The 16,593-nt window shown below is 40.7% G+C and overlaps 1 protein-coding gene across 1 annotated transcript; it reads right to left on the reverse strand.

The window, feature by feature from the left end:
- Window positions 1–14,752: 14,752 nt before the first annotated feature.
- LOC132520639 (high mobility group protein B1-like) lies at window positions 14,753–15,458 on the reverse strand. The gene has a single exon (XM_060149377.1). The coding sequence runs from the start codon at window positions 15,365–15,367 to the stop codon at window positions 14,753–14,755; it is 615 nt and encodes a 204-aa protein (XP_060005360.1). The 5' UTR covers window positions 15,368–15,458.
- Window positions 15,459–16,593: the final 1,135 nt, after the last annotated feature.

A 16,593-nucleotide genomic window follows, 5' to 3' on the forward strand; every position in this document is an offset into this window, starting at 1 on the left:
CGACTGCATGGGAAGTTTCTATTTCCATTTCGAACCCTGTGGTTCTTCTGATGCCCTGCCTTGCTGCTGACTGTATTGGGCTAGGGTGTAGTTTTCTCAGAGTAAGGGCTGCAGGACCGGATGTCTAGTGCATCTAGGGCTAGGTGTAGAGCGTGTCATGTGAAGGTTGTAGATTATCCATTTTTTCATAATACTTAATATACCTTTATTCTTTAATTTATGCTAGGTCTTAGTATATGAGAGTTTGTAACAGTATATAGTACTTCATTATAATTGTCAATTGTTTTTCTTATCTATCTCCCTTCATGTTCAGGAGAAGGGATAATTTAGTCCTTAAGTTGAAAACAACAAATGAACAAGGAAAAACAAGCTTACTACAAGAAGACTATTTCTCTGCTACATGTATCGATATAAAACTTTGTCCAGTTTTTCTGCTTCATGCCCTCATTTAATGACTGCAATAGCAAATATTTTTCTGTTAAAAAGTTCAAAAGGAATTAAGAAGTTTGTTTTTGCTGTAGATTCTCTGTGGTTTCTGAAGCCCCCCAACACCTCTTCCCATTGTATTTGTAGTGGTTTCATTGGGATGGGGGGTAGGCTGGAAGTTCTCCATTTGCAGGCATTACTGGGCCAGAGTCTGTCCTGTATTCCCATAACACGCCACATGCTTTGAATAATAAATGTGCTCTTTAGTAGCGCTTGCAGGAGTAGATGCTGAAACCTCAAGCCAGTCATTTTTCTTCTATATAATAATGTTTTTTGTTTGTTTGTTTTGTTTTTCTTTTTGAGGTACGCGGGCCTCTCACTGCTGTGGCCTCTCCCATTGTGGAGCACAGGCTCCGGACACGCAGGCTTAGCAGCCATGGCTCACGGGCCTAGCCGCTCCGCGGCATGTGGGATCTTCCCGGACCGGGGCACGAACCCGTGTCCCCTGCACCAGCAGGCGGGCTCTCAATCACTGCGCCACCAGGGAAGCCCCTATAATAATGGTTTTAATACGCGCAACCAGTGACAGAGTTCGAGGTAGGGCCTCCTACTCCCAGCCTACCACCCTGCTCTTCCCTGGCCATAATCAAGAGCTCCAGATTGCAGAGATTCTGATAAGTGAATTTGAGGGTAACCACTTGTTTTCACAGATGGCCCACTTCAAAATTTACCTCTGGTTTAGAGTTGGTTGGGAGAGATTTGCAGACCACACCAAGCTGGGGAACCACGACAAGACACCATTGCCTTGGAGGTCCCAGGCACAAGCCCCAGGAGTCCCTGGCCATGTGGACTTGGGCAGAGGGCCTGTGAAGGCTACAAGTGACACTGAGCACATGAGCGACTCCCAGCCCAGTGCAGTAGGTTTTTCTTTCTTTCCCAGTGTTTATCCGATTGCAAACTCTGTATATTTTTTTTTTTTTTTTTTGCGATACGTGGGCCTCTCACTGCTGTGGCCTCTCCCGCTGCGGAGCACAGGCTCCAGATGCGCAGGCTCAGCGGCCATGGCTCCCGGGCCCAGCCGCTCCGCGGCACGTGGGATCCTCCCGGACCAGGGCACGAACCCACGTGCCCTACATCGGCAGGTGGACTCTCAACCACTGCACCACCAGGGAAGCCCCAAACTCTGTACTCTTATTTGAACAATTGCTATACTTACTCTCAGTACACCAAAATGTGAGGTTCCTGGGTAATCTATTTGACACCAATTTAAAAAAAAATCATTGTTGAAATGTATAATTGTTATATTGGTGAAAATATGAAGAATAAAATGATTCTATTTCTGACAACCCCAGTTCATCTTTTCTCTCTTTTTGAGCTTATAATTCTGGCTTTAAATCCCAGATCAGGGTTCCCTACCAAAGCGTACTGTCTCTGTTTGTGCCTGAATAGCTCAGAATAGTTTTTTCAGTATAGTGGAGAATTCCCTTATTTCATCCAAAGGATTATAAGAACTAAGTGTGTATCTTGTTGCTGAACTATAGATCCTTAAAAACCAGTTTTGGTTTGCTGTGGCTTATCTGAGGTTTTTCACTGCTGCCAACTCCACCCTTATTTTGTGCATATTCTCAGAAGTGAATGTTTTAGGAGAGTGCACATGCCATGAACACTCCTTGGATGGGCTTGTCTCACAGCCCCTGGGCATCCTGAAATCCTCACAGAAAACTGTTTTTGAACTGCATGAGTAGATTTTACGGAATTAGGTTCTCATTTCTTGATGAAGAAACTCATCTGTATTGTATTTGCCATAAGCAATGCAACTGGTACGATTTGGACACACGCCCAGACTGCAGGCTATGTGATATTGGCTTTTAGGTAAGTCAGGATTGAAATATCACATTTGCCCACAGAGGCATACCTGACTCCAAGCTCTTGGCACAAAGCTTGATTAATCAATTAGAGAGATGGTGGCCAGGGGACTGCAGACACTTGTAGACCATTGTGGGCAACCTGAAGCCATAAGCCAACATGTAGCCATTTCATCCTGGTTTGCACTTTCTCATATGAGTTGATAGAAATTCATGACATGTTTCATCTAGTAGTCCAAAGCCATATGCACATGCCTCAACTCTTACTCATGGTCAACCAGTGGCCCCAGCTTGCTGCTTGAAAGAAGAGTCAATAGAAGTTTCTGCTCCTACATGTAGGTCTAGGTTTACAGGCTGTAATGGGTTGGCTTCAGAGGGGCCTGCCCCATTCTGGCTCTCTCGCTTTCCTTATAGGTTTATCATGGATTCTGGGGAAAAAATAAGCCTTTCCTCATGCTCAGCAACACCACTAGGTCTTCAACAGCACAGCACTGCTCTCTCTGCTTAGTGAAGTGTTGAGGGAGGCCTAGAGGAAAGATGGAAGGGTGTCCTTGGAGACAGTAGTAAGCCCCATATCTAGTTGGAGTCCTTAGGTGATCTTCCAGTATCGGTGTTTCCCTTGAGAAAAGTGAGCATGCTGGACACCCTCATGCAAGAGGCAAGATGGACAGTGGAGAAAGATAGATAGATATACTCGGTTCACACTCTGGTTCTACCATTTGCAGCTCTTAGACCTTGTGCCACTTTCCCAGCATCTCTAAAATGAGACAAGTGATATTTACCTTGTAAAGATATTAGGATTAAAGATAGCATATATAGAGCATGAAATTTTCCAATGTGATGGCTATTATTATTATTACCTACCCCATTGTATTTGTGTTAGAAACTGTGTACATCTAAGTAGCATCATACACTCATTTCTTGGTGTGTCTGTCCTTTGGGTAACTGATGTTTCGTTTACATCAATATCTCCTGTTACCTTTAAAGAGAGAAGTGCACGCAAAAATGAATTTAGATGCAATTCTTTTGCCTATTATTTGGAGTGTGGTTCAACCAATATTTTTTTGATCTTGAGTTATGTTTGTTAAGTCTATTTTGTGCCAGGCAATGTGCCATGTGCTGGGAATACAGGAATGGTTGGGTGCCTCTGTCTGCCAAGTGCCATTAATTCTGGTGGGAGGGGAGACAGAGACAGACACAGAACACTTCAAAGCAATTTGATCAGTGCTATGCACAGGGTGTGGCAGATACTCTTCGGTGCCTCCCCAGGAACTTCTTCCTCTTTGTAGTTGACAGAAGGCTAATTTTGTTCAGCCTGGTACGGTTTCTAGCTAAATTCTCACCTCCCTAGGTTCCCTTCATGCCAGGTATGGTTGGGTGATGGAGATCTGATGGGTGGGACACACAGAGGTGTGATGGGGATTCCGATGGAGCTGTTGTCCGGACAAATGGGAATTATCACAGAGGGCACCGGCCTGCCCCCCTTTTCCTACTTTGAACATAAGCATAATGTCCAATGATGCAGCAGCCATCTTAAAAAAATAAAATTGTGTATATTTAAGGGCTACATCACGATGTTTTGATACACATATACATAGTGAAGTGATTATTACAGTCAAGTTGATTATGGGTCAAGTTGTTATGGGTCACCTTACACAGTTAGCATAATTGTTTTTTGCTGTCAGAGCACCTGAAATCTACTCTCTTAGCAAATTTCCAGTGTACAGTACAGTGTTATTAACTATAGTTATCATGCTGGACATTATATCTGTAGACCAGTTCATCCTACATAACTGCAACTTTGTACCCTTTGACCAATGTCTCCTCATCCACCCTTGCTTTCCTGCCCTTGGTAGCCAACATTATACTCTCTGCTTCTATGTGGATGCCACATATAAGTGAGATCATGCAGTATTTTTCTTTCTGTGTCTGCCTTACTTCACTTGGCATAATGTCCTCCAGGTTCATCTATATTGTTGCAAATGACAGGATTTCCTTCCTTTTTAAGGCTGAATAATATTCTATTGTATATACAGATATACACCACAACTTCTTTTTTTTTAATTTAATTTAATTTTTTTTGTTAGTTTCTGCTTTATAACAAAGTGAATCAGTTATGCATACACATATGTTCCCATATCACCACAACTTCTTTATCCATTCTTCCATGGATCAGCAATCATCTTTTTATCTTTTTTTAAAATTAGTTAATTTATTTATTTATGACTGTGTTGGGTCTTCGTTTCTGTGCGAGGGCTTTCTCTAGTTGTGGCAAGCGGGGGCCACTCTTCATCGTGGTGCACGGGCCTCTCACTGTCGCGGCCTCTCTTGTTGCGGATCACAGGCTCCAGACACGCAGGCTCAGTAGGTGTGGCTCACAGGCCCAGTTGCTCTGCGGCATGTGGGATCTTCCCAGACCAGGGCTCGAACCCATGTCCTCTGCATTGGCAAGCAGATTCTCAACCACTGCACCACCAGGGAAGCCCCAGCAACCATCTTTTGACCATGAAAGAGAAAAGCATGAGGGGAAAGGTAAGAGAATTCCAGAGATGGTAGTCCTGATGTCACTGAGCTTCTGAATCGATCACAGCTGCCATCTAGATCCAAAATCTTATTAGGTGAGAGAAGTACATCTGTATCTGTTGGAGCTGCTATAAAGTAGGTTTTCTGTTACTTGCCACCAAAGACATTCCTAAACAAGACAGCTCGCATTGGTGTGAAGATAAGAGGTGATACTTCTTGCAGATTACTAAGTAGCTGAGAGGAAGTGCTATGGCTCCAGACAGAAAACCTGTCCTCTATTGCCTGGAAAGAGTGCTTGGCAAAAACCTCTCAACGCGCAGATTCTCATCTGCCACCTATACTTCAGAACTGTACTCAGGCTGTAATCGAGAGAGACAAAAAACTTGGGCAGACCTTCTTCCTGTGAGATTCCATTCCAATTTGAGGCATGTTCCCCCACAGTCTTCCATGAACTAAAGACAGTCTGTAAGCAAGGGCCAAACTAGTCAGTATGTCACCCGAGTGACCTTGTGTGCTGAGGGACCTAGGTCAGGAACTCACAGTTTCCTCTGATTTAGATCACACCAGAGCCCTCCACAGTCTACATTTCAGGTTAAACCCTTGCCACATTTTTCAGAAACAGGGGCTTAGAAACCCTGACTGTGGCTGGATTCACAGATATGCAGCTGCCGAGACTAACAGACTAGTAGACAGTCTTTTTGCTGCCCTCGCAACTCCCAAAGAGATACCTGCTTTTTCCAGTATTCACTTTTCTCTCTCTGTCTCGCCCTTTTCTTTCTCAGACACAATTTGAGAGTCTCACAGATGGCTTTGGGGAAGATAACTGCTTGTTCTCAAACATGCTGCTGGGAAACACATTCCTGCTCCTTCCCTTCCTCTCTCAGAGTCCTTGGCCGGCCTTGGCCCTGTCTCCAGGAGATCATGACACTGCAGCCTCGCTCTGCAAGTTCCCATACCTTCCAGCAGTCCTACTGACAACCTGAGCTGCTGGCATTTACATTCTTCTTCTAAGTAGCTTGGCAAATAGGAGCCTTTGCCTCTCTGTTTTAGAAGCCCGACTTTTCGTTTCTGGGCTGAAGGGAGCATTCAATGTTATGCCCATGAACCCACAGACCTCAGGGAATGTTTCCACTCCTTCCTCCCATGCCTACCTGTATCACCAAGGTGTGGCTCAAGGTGCAAAACCAGCCACCATGGAGTAAGCTGGTTTAAACTGGAGTCCCATTTGTGGGGTGTTGAGACAGGACAAGTTGGGTGCCCATAAGGCATGAGCTGGCATGGAAGGGCTAGAAGAGAAGGTTGGGGACCCATGAAGATGCTGTGTCTATGATCCAGAATAAGGTCAGGCACAGTCTGAGTTCCCACGTTAAGTTTTGGTGGATTGGAGGCAGGTGAGGAGACCATAAAGAAATCCATTTAAAATTAATCTAGATGTTGTCAAAAATTAAAATGAGCATTGGGATTAAAGGCAAGTGACATCTGACATTCAGAAGAGACCAGGGATGTATTAAAACATGGTTTTGTCTTTGGGTTTCCAAAGGCCCCAATATAAGTGGAAACTGCCCCTGATTAAGATTTATTTCTGCTTTTGCCCTAAATTTTATTTTATGTATCCTTCTGAGTTGTTGTTTCTTCACTGATTACTTGGGGATATATATATATGTTCTTCTAAGTGTTGTTTTGAAGCTCATGTGAATTGATGGTTTTGAAGGAAATTTACAGTCTCACAAGTTAATTTCTATTTTTCTTCTTCCCTCCCTTCCTCCCTTCCTCCCTCCTCTCCTTCCATCTCTCTTTATCTTTCTACCTCTTTGTCTCCTCCTCTTCTTCCCTTCCACTAGAATCAATACCCAGAACCAAATAAGAAAAGTCAGTCATAAAACAAGAGGCAGAAAGGCAAAGCCCAGGGAGACACAAGTCAATACCCCCTTCCAAACATTGCATTATTGGGGTGGAGAGGGAGTAGAGCTGCTTAAAGCCTTAGACTGTGATGTATTTTTGGTTACTTTTGCCTTTGCAGACTTTTAGGGAACCAACTCTCTGCTTTCAGACTCCACAGGGTAGACACACTCCATGTATTTCCCTCCTATCTCTTCTTTGGGAGGGAGACTAGAATCCAAATGTGAGAACTGAGACCCCTGGACATCAGAGAATGGACAGGTGCATTCTCTGGGAAGGTGAGGTTACATATACCTAGAACTTAATTTTAGGGCTTTAGAGGATAAGGGCACATGGCGCTAATGTTCATCAATATCCACTTCTGGATACACAAGGACTACAATCCCATGCCCTTGGAAGTCGGGCGTTGCCTAGAAGTGACTAGAGGTGGCCAATGAAACATGAGCAGGAGTGACATGTGTCACTCATAGTCCCTATGACTGGGGTGGGACTCTCCTGCTCTCTCCCGCACTGTGCAAGCCTGGACTGCAGTGTCACCACACGAGGGACAGTTGCCAGACTGCAGAGGATTTTTGGGTAGGCAAGAGGTCAACCTTTGTGGTGTTGGCTGGAGTAGCAGAGCCTACATGGAACAGTATGGGGCACGTGCAGAGAAGACTTTTGCTCTTCCCTTGGTGGCTTTCCTTACACTCTAAGCAGCCAAACGACTGCAGAGTGTCCCACTTCTCTTTTGTTTTTCTTCTGTCCTAAACCCAGAGTAGTGGCTGTGTGGAGGGTTGCAGCTGTCGGAACTGATGGGGGAAAATGGCCGCTCCTCTTCCCTTCGGAATTAGTCTTGTCACATAAGTGGTTTACACACTGGTGGTCTCCACAGACGCCAGGCATGTGTTCTCAGGTGCTTCCCCCATTCTCCATGCACCCCACCTCGTCTCCATCCCAACACGTAGACAGGAGCCATGGACACCCCGACAAGAGCCGGGAGGTACTGTAATATTTCAGGAGACGCAGGTTCAGTTTGGAAACCGGCAGACCTGATGTGTACCACCCACACACCCAGCTGTTGCACGACTGATGTAGCCACAAGCAAAGAGAATCTGCAGAGCTATTTCCTGAAAGCGATGATGAATGTGGTTTTCTTTTTTTTTTCTCCCAGAGTATGAAAATAGTATATTTCAAGTGACTTAGAATGGGATAATATGCCTGAAAGGTAGTTTAAATTATTCCTGTGAGTTTGCTTACCATTGTGTCTTCCTTCTGCCTTTTTATCAATTATACACCACCTCTGAGGCTTTTAGAATTTGTATCACTGTCTCAAATGTGGATGTTATTTTGATTTTTATTTAATTGTGTATAGTCATATTTTAATGTAATTTTCCATAGAATTCTTTTAAAAACCTATTGCCATATTTTAAAAATATGTAAAATGTAATAAATGTGTAGACTGAAAGATGTTAGTATTTAAAACTTGACAAGTCTAAAAATGGAGCTTTTAAATATATATTACCAAAACGTACGTTTCCAGGAAAATTTTGGCCCTTTATCACTTTTTTCTGTCTTTACCTGTACAACAGGGTAATGATAGGAAAAAGTGTTAGAGTATGCCAACATATCTAAGCCATTGGCTGTTAAGAAGTATTGATGGTCATTAAATTATCTAAAAATATAGACCGAACTTACTGAAATCATTTTTAATTTTGTATTCATATTTATCTAAGAGATAGGAAAATTCTGTCAGGTTTGTTTTGTTTGAACTTACTCCATATAATATGTTTTAAAGATTTTTATTTCTTCTTACTAACTAAATTGCATTTCTTTCTTTCTGGAACAAATTCTTAGCTCTACATTTCTGATCTGGAGAAAAAAATCTAAGTGGAAATCAAAGGACAGGGACCATTCTGAACTTGAGTATAACAAATGACAATTTATACTAGGTGTGATAACCCAGTATTGATTGTGGTGTATAAGCACACCCACTGTGGTAGGGTTTGGCTCAATCCTTGTTTATGTAGAATTGGAAGAAGTAAATGTACATCTCTGTGTCCAGTCCTCGTTTACTCAAATTTCATCTTCGGAAATTGAATCCTGATTCTTTAGGGTAAATTCCAGATGAAAATTTAACACAGAAATTAAGTTAAAACACAGATTTTGGCCAAACTCTAACTTAGCTGTGCTCAGTGTTTGTGGCTTTGATAGGAAACCTTGCCGGCACGTGTGTGGACAAGATTTGGCTTGGATCTAAGTGGTTGTCATGTACAGAACTGGAAATTACTTAGTCTATTAATGAACCCTCAAATTATTCACTGCAGGCATCTTTTGACTGGGGCTGCCAGTCAAGACTAAGAAAGCCCAAAGGGACCCTGAAATCTGTGAAATGAAGCACCCAACCACTTAGGCTGGAGGAGAGTCAAAGTGCAATAGTAGCGTATGTCTCCACCTCTGTTTACCCTTGGAGAGTTTTCCAAGATTAGTACTTGTCTGAAGACTCTAAAGGAAAGATTGTCTAGCTTGTCTCAGTAGGAAGACTTGGTCTTGAAACTGTGATCTTTGGAGGCAGCTGAGATGGGGGGAGGAGGAAAATTGAAGGTTCTCATAAATGCAGCCATTCCTATCCCTCCTCTTAGGTCTCCTTATGCAGACGACTATCCATGGAATTATTTCTTCCACTGGTTTATTTTTCAGTGTCATAGACTGCAATACTTATTGAAAAACTTATTAGCAATAAGCTGACAATGAGCCTTTGAATATTTCAGTAATAGTCTTAATTAAGAGCAGTCCACACCAAAATTTTATAGATTCAAAAAGACTCCATTGACCTATGCCATTCAGCATTACTGCTGAATTGGAATAATGTATTTAAAGTAAGTGTACCAGTTAAGATAGGCTAAGTTATCTAAGTTATGCTTGGTAAGAACTCCAAAATTTTAGAAGTTTTAAACATTTGCTCACATTACAGGTCCATTGTAGGTTGGTTTTTGTGGGGGGGTGGGGCAGGGGATGATCTGTTCCTTGTCTTCCATCAGAAAACAGGATAGGAGAGGCTACATGTCTACACTGCCAGATTGTCAAGTCAACCCCCCCACCTGGCAGTTGAGGCAGGGCACAGATCATACACTGATTCTTAAAGCTTCCTCTTGGAAATAACACACCACTTCTGCTCACATTTCTTTGGCCAAAGTTATTTACATAGCTACACCTAAATTCAAGGGTACAGTATAACCCTACAAAAAATTCCCAGGAGAGCTAAAAATATTTGGTGAACACTGTTAATGACCACCAAACTGAACTTTAATTCATGCTAATCCACCTAAACCCAGCAAATGCTGAAGTGCATTTTACTCAGAAGTTCATCCAAGTCCTTGTGTCTCACAGAGACATCTAGAGGACATCTAGACTTCAACCTGTACTTCTGGAAAGTTGGCTTCTTCGTAGGCATGAAAATGAGCTTAGATGTAGCAGCAAAGTATAAAGGGGCAGATGATCAGCCAGCACTAAGAGTATCATTCTTTTGGGGGTGGGTATGTTGAGAGGGGGCCAGGGAATAAGCATGAACAAGAAGACAACTATGGTATAGTAAAAAAGAAGACAAACACTTGAAATCAAACCAGTTTTAAGCCCTAACTTGGCAGTTTACTGTCTAAGTAGTTATGTGTCCATTATTTATTCTCTAGAAGTCTGAGTTTCCCTGCCCTGAAAGATAAAGAATCAAATGGATATTACATGTAATGTACTTCATGATTCATAAGTACTATATAACTGTCATAGAGAGAATAAGTTATTTGAGCCCTAGGCACGTCTGAACTATGTCCAGATTTTAATGACTCCTCGACTCTGTCTCAGAAAATAGAAATGGTATTTGGCATGGCATCAACCCATATCATTTTTATATGTCAGCAACTCTAATTCACAATCTACAAAATTTAATGGTAATAAAGATAATACTTTATAATGCTTTACAGAATTATTTCACACCATGACATCCAAAGCCCATTTCAGTTGCCGTCACTGAACAGAGAAAAAGACTCTAAGAAATGATGTGAGTGACAAAGTAAGAGAGCAGGTAGCAAATCCTGCACAGGAAATGAACTGAACAGAAAATGAAGCCTCATTGGAGAAAGGCAAAGTAAAAAATAGACCAAAATGTAAGTTGCTATATCTTTACATTGGTTATGTATAAGCCTGTACAGTATGTACAAACTCCCTTCTTTATTATATCACTATATTTTGAATATTTAAGGACTCGTTGCTCTTCCAAAATATAGTATTATGGGCTTACTAATTGAAAATTTAGGTTCTAGATATTTTTGGGATCATATTTAAAACTTAAAGTCTGTCTTTGCTTCCTACCTCCCTCCCTCCCCTCTCTCCCTCCCTTCTTCCCTTCCTTCCTTCCTCCCTCCCTTCCTTCCTTCCTTCCTTCCTTCCTTCCTTCCTTCCTTCCTTCCTCTCTCCCTCTCTCCCTCTGTCTCTTTGTTTCTTCGACATTAATTAACTATAGCTTTTATGTTTCAGATAAAGTACTGGTATTAGGGAAGTCAATGTTCTTATAATATTTTCCCTTCCCTAGAAGGATGCAAAAGCTAGAGAGTAATGAGGTGGAGGCTATAATACATGTATGAATAGAATGCTACAAGAACAAGAAAATAAAAAGTGTCTGTGTTCAGGAGTTCAGGAAAGAATTCACACTGAATTTGACATTTCTCACTGTAAGAAAGAAAGGCAGGGAAAGAAATTCTAGGTAGAAGAAGCAATTAGTGCTAAATGAGAATTATCATTATGCACCTTTACTATCAAGTGATTTAGAGTAGCCGAGGGCTTCCCTGGTGGTGCAGTGGTTGAGAGTCCGCCTGCCGATGCAGGGGACACGGGTTCGTGCCCTGGTCCGGGAAGATCCCACATGCCGCGGAGCGGCTGGGCCACTGAGCCATGGCCGCTGAGCCTGCACGTCCGGAGCCTGTGCTTCGCGGCGGGAGAGGCCACAGCAGTGAGAGGCCCGCGTACCGCAAAAAAATAAATAAATAAAAATAAAGTAGCCGAAATGCAGGATGTTTGGGGAGAGGTGAAATTACAAAGTAGGCAGGAGCCTGACCCTGGTCGTCTTCATAGGCCATGGCCAAGGATTTTGTGGTGCATCCTAAGTGGACTTTAAGTAGAGTGATGAAAAAAAGCTAACATTTTTATTTATGGAATATCCACATTATCTACAATTAGAAAAAATATTGTTTATACTCAAGTTTATGAATTTGTGAATTACCGTGATGATCTATTTATTGGTATCTAAAATTAACTCCCTACTTTGGCTCATGTACGTGATCAAGATTATACCTACATCAAGTAGCAAATCTCCTGTCCTGATCTTAAAGTCACTTCATGAAAGTACCAGTCCCTATTAGGGAACCTCTTCCACATACCCAGTATTTTAACTCCAAAGCATTTGAGTATGATTCATTTCTTAGAGTAGTGCTTGATTTTCATGTAATCATTACAAACACACAGACGTAGGAATGTCCTTGAGATTTCTCCATTGTGTAGCCCAGTGCTGAAAGCTTTCAAAATAAATAGAGCTGGCATGCAATTTCTTTCCCTTTCTTATGCCATCTCAGTATGGCTAACAGTCTTAACAAGTTAATTTTTGATATTCAAAGAGCCGAAAGCTCTATGGTCTTAACTTTTGTTAAGTGAGTTCAATTTGTCCCACCTTATGATGATAAATACCTGTGGAAAAAAGCAAGCGTAAACTAATGACCATGATCCAGAATGTATTAGCAAGCTGGAAACATTTCGATCATTGTAGCTATATGCTTTAAACAACAACAAAAACAAACAAACCCCCAACAAACCCTCAGTTAATACATGCTCTCTTTTTTGTAACTGTAACATTTATGCAGGCTTTATAGGCTAGAATATGTTTATGGTATATTTAAATTTAATATAAGCTACAGTAATGGGGCATTTTATTTGGGGATGCAACCACAATCTTAATTATATGACTAAGACTCTAATATGTAATCTATATTTCACTGAAGATGAATAAGACCAATAAGATAGGTAGTGCCTTCTAAGTGAAAAAGCTAATGATTGTCCTTGGGTTCTGATGTCTCTGGGACACTATATGAGGTTCTGTAGAAGGGTAGATAAAAAGCAAAACTTGGAAAAAGGTCATTAGATTAAATGAGTAGAAAGGAAGCACTTGAGAGTGAAGTTTTAGTTGAGTATAGGCAGGAGTCAGATAATAATGCTGTAGGATGATGAAGAAAGGATTAATATAATTTATTCTTATCTCTGTATACTCTTTACTGTACCTTTATCCTGTTCATGTTAAACCTTGGTTTCTTCTGGTCACAGCTGAAATACAAAATGGTTAATTCTTAGCATTTGAAATTCTAAGGTCTTGGAACCTGGTTTACCATAATAGATGTGGAAAAATACTTGGCTAGTCAATTCACTCACTCCCCAACCCTCCTCACTACCCTCTCCTCCCCCGCCCCCCACCCCGACCCCTGCCACCTAGCCATGGGGAAAGAAGATAAAGACTCTAGATTGAAGGGGAATTTTCTGAGGTGAGCTGATTTTTTTTTTCTCCCTTAGGGACATTTGCTGGATCCTGGGAATTTTTCCCTTTGGGGAATTTAACTGATTAATGGCATGGTTGCAGATTGGGCTTAATTTAGGCATTAACTCACTCTAAGCAAAAAAATTAATAAACTAGCAAAGTGTTGTTGTTCTTGTTGTTTTAGCAGTTGTAGGAGGTTAGAGAGACAAATTTGAAACTTTAGGGACTTCTTCAAATCCTTGGCTAATTTACCCCATATGACATTGTCTCAGTTCTAGAGATCTGCAGCAGCATTGGAGATAGTGAAGGAAGTCCAAAAGCTTCAGAAAGGCAAAATGAAATCTAAGCCATACCAGTGAGAGTGGGCCTGCCTTAGTCACTTCATTAAGTCTCTCAATCAAGACATTTGCTAGATCATTAAAAGGCCTAAAGTGGAGGCTGAAGAGCTGGGCTGGAAACTTATGAATGACAGAGCTGGAAATCCTAAAGTATTTCATGATCAAGGATAAAGAGAACAATTTGACTATCAGTAAGCTGCAGATGGCCGTTCCCAAGGAAGTGGGCTGAAACAGATGTAAACTGATTCTTATTCTGCAATCCAGCTCTGACCGAAGTTAATTACTGATTAGATAGAATGATCATCATCTTACCTGAGATGCATAACAGAGGAAAGGGGGGGACCCTTTCTGGTTAAAGATAATATCATTCAGATTCTCTTCATTTCTTTTATACTCAATGTCTGACACACAATAAAATATTACTATACATGCAAAAAGACATGAAAATATGATTGATGGTCAAGAAAAAAAAACGATGGAATCTAGTGGGAGACCAATAGATGATCCAGCTATCAGAGTTACCAACCAAGATCTCTGAAATAACTATGATTGATGTATTAAATAAATTAGAGAAGAATATGGGAAGAATATATGAAAGTATGGAGAATTTCTTCAGCAAATTATACTCTGTAAAAAAACCATAAACAATCTAAAATAGAAAAATATAATATCTAAAGTTAAGAACTCAGTGGGTGTTCTTTTTTTTAATAAAAAAAAAATTGTATTTACTTAGAAGCATTCAGAATGCAACTTTTCTTTTTTTTGCCATTACAGAGTGGTATTCAGTTAACAGAACAACAATTATTTCGTATAAGCTGCATCAGAGACAACTGAAGATGAAAAAATTACCATCCCCATATATAACTAATTTGTGCTGTGCACCAACAAGAACCCGCTTTAAATTTCCATGCCAATTTACAACCCCCATACTGTACCAGGCAAGGTTAGTGGCTATTGAAAATACCACCAGGACAGGGCTATCTAGGGACACATTCGGTAGTATGTTAACTATGCAAAAAAAGACACTGTACAGTTTAAAAACAAATTTTACACAGCCTTACATTTCAATTTTTTTCTTTAAAAGGAGTGAGTTGTGTACAGGGGGGTTAAATGCTTTACAGACAAGAAAAAAAGACTGTGCTAGAACCAACTTATTCATCATCATCATCGTCTTCATCTACCTCCTCCTCCTCCTCATCTTCCTCCTCTTCCTTCTTTTTCTTGCTTCTTTCAGCCTTGACAGCTCCCTTTTTTGCTGCATCAGGCTTCCCTTTAGCTCGATATGCAACAATATCCTTCTTGTGCTTTTCCTTCAGTTTAGCAGCCTTCTTCTCATAAGGCTGCTTGTCATCTGCAGCAGTGTTATTCCACATCTCTCCCAGTTTCTTTGCAACATCACCAATGGATAGGCCAGGATGTTCTCCTTTGATTCTTGGATGATACTCAGAACAAAACAAGAAAAAGGCCGAAGGAGGCCTCTTGGGTGCATTGGGATCCTTGAACTTCTTTTTTGTTTCCCCTTTAGGAGGGATATAAGTTTTCATTTCTCTTTCATAACGGGCCTTGTCCGCCTTTGCCATGTCTTCAAACTTTCCTTTCTCTTTAGCAGACATGGTCTTCCACCTCTCTGAGCACTTCTTAGAAAACTCTGAGAAGTTGACAGAAGCATCTGGGTGCTTCTTCTTGTGCTCCTCCCAGCAAGTTTGCACAAAGAATGCATATGATGACATTTTGCCTCTCGGCTTCTTAGGATCTCCTTTGCCCATGCTTAATTATTTTTCCTCCACGAGGCACAGAGTCGCCCAGTGCCCGTCCGGCTCTCACTTGCCCTGGCGCTGCCTCTATGGAGCTCAATGTACTGCAGTCAGTGGGTGTTCTTAAGAGTAAATTAGTGAGAGAAGTATACAGAACATGTAGATTGAAAGACAAGTCACTAAAAGTATACAAAATTAAGCATGTAGAAAACATTAAAAAGGTGAATGAAGATATGTAGGATTATCTAAGGTCTAATGTACATATAATAGGAGTCACAAGAGGAAAAAGAGAAAATATGGGAAATCAGTATTTAAATTTTCTAAAACTGATGAAAGATGTCAACTGAAAGATTTAGAAAAGTCTGGGAATCGCAAGTTGAAGATAAACAAAACTATACCTAAGTATATTATAAAATCTGAAAATCAAGTACAAAGAGAAAAAACCTAAAATCAGTGCCTTAAAAAAATTACTGAGAATGACATCTAACTTCTCAACAGAAATTATGGAAGCTAGAAAACAATAAAATGACATCTTTAAAATATTGAAAGAAGATAACTGCCAACTTATCATTTTATACCAAAAAATTATCCTTCAAAAGTGAAGATGATAGTTTTAGTCAAATAAAAAGTGAGGGAATTTGTCACAAGCAAGTCCACTTTTGTAAAACTAAATTGACTTTTTTCAGGTAGAAAAATAATTCCAGATTCAGCATGGAAATATAGGAGGAAATTATGAACTCCAGAGGTGTAAAATATGTGGGCAAATAAAAGTGACTACTGACATATATAAAACAAGAATTGTAATGTCATATATATGTCATATATATATAAATAGGCATGTATATAATATATATCTCAACTGAGTTACAATGGAAATATGTCAAAAATTGTATTGCTGCAGTTAAAGGCATACTTAGAGAGAAATTGCAGCAATAAAATTTTTGATATATTTCCAGTATAATTCAGTTCAGAATGGTTTCTAGTTTCTAGCCTAATTCCACTGTGGTCAGAATATATTCTCTATATAGTTGACCCTTGAACAACATGGGTTTGAACTGTGTGAGTCCACTTATATGTGGATTGTTTTCAATAAATACATATTGCAGTACTACATGATCTGTGGTTGGTTGAATCTGTAGATGCAGAACTCCAGATATAGAAAAATTACTCTAAAATTATACATGGATGTTTGACGGTATGGGGTGGCACCCCTAGCTTGCACATTGTTTGAGGGTCAA

Source organism: Lagenorhynchus albirostris, chromosome 5, assembly GCF_949774975.1.
Source record: "Lagenorhynchus albirostris chromosome 5, mLagAlb1.1, whole genome shotgun sequence".
NCBI lineage: Eukaryota > Metazoa > Chordata > Mammalia > Artiodactyla > Delphinidae > Lagenorhynchus > Lagenorhynchus albirostris.

Coding starts and splice junctions, on each gene's coding strand:
- LOC132520639 (XM_060149377.1), bottom strand. CDS start 15,367: ATGGGCAAAGGAGATCCTAAGAAGCCGAGAGGCAAAATGTCATCATAT.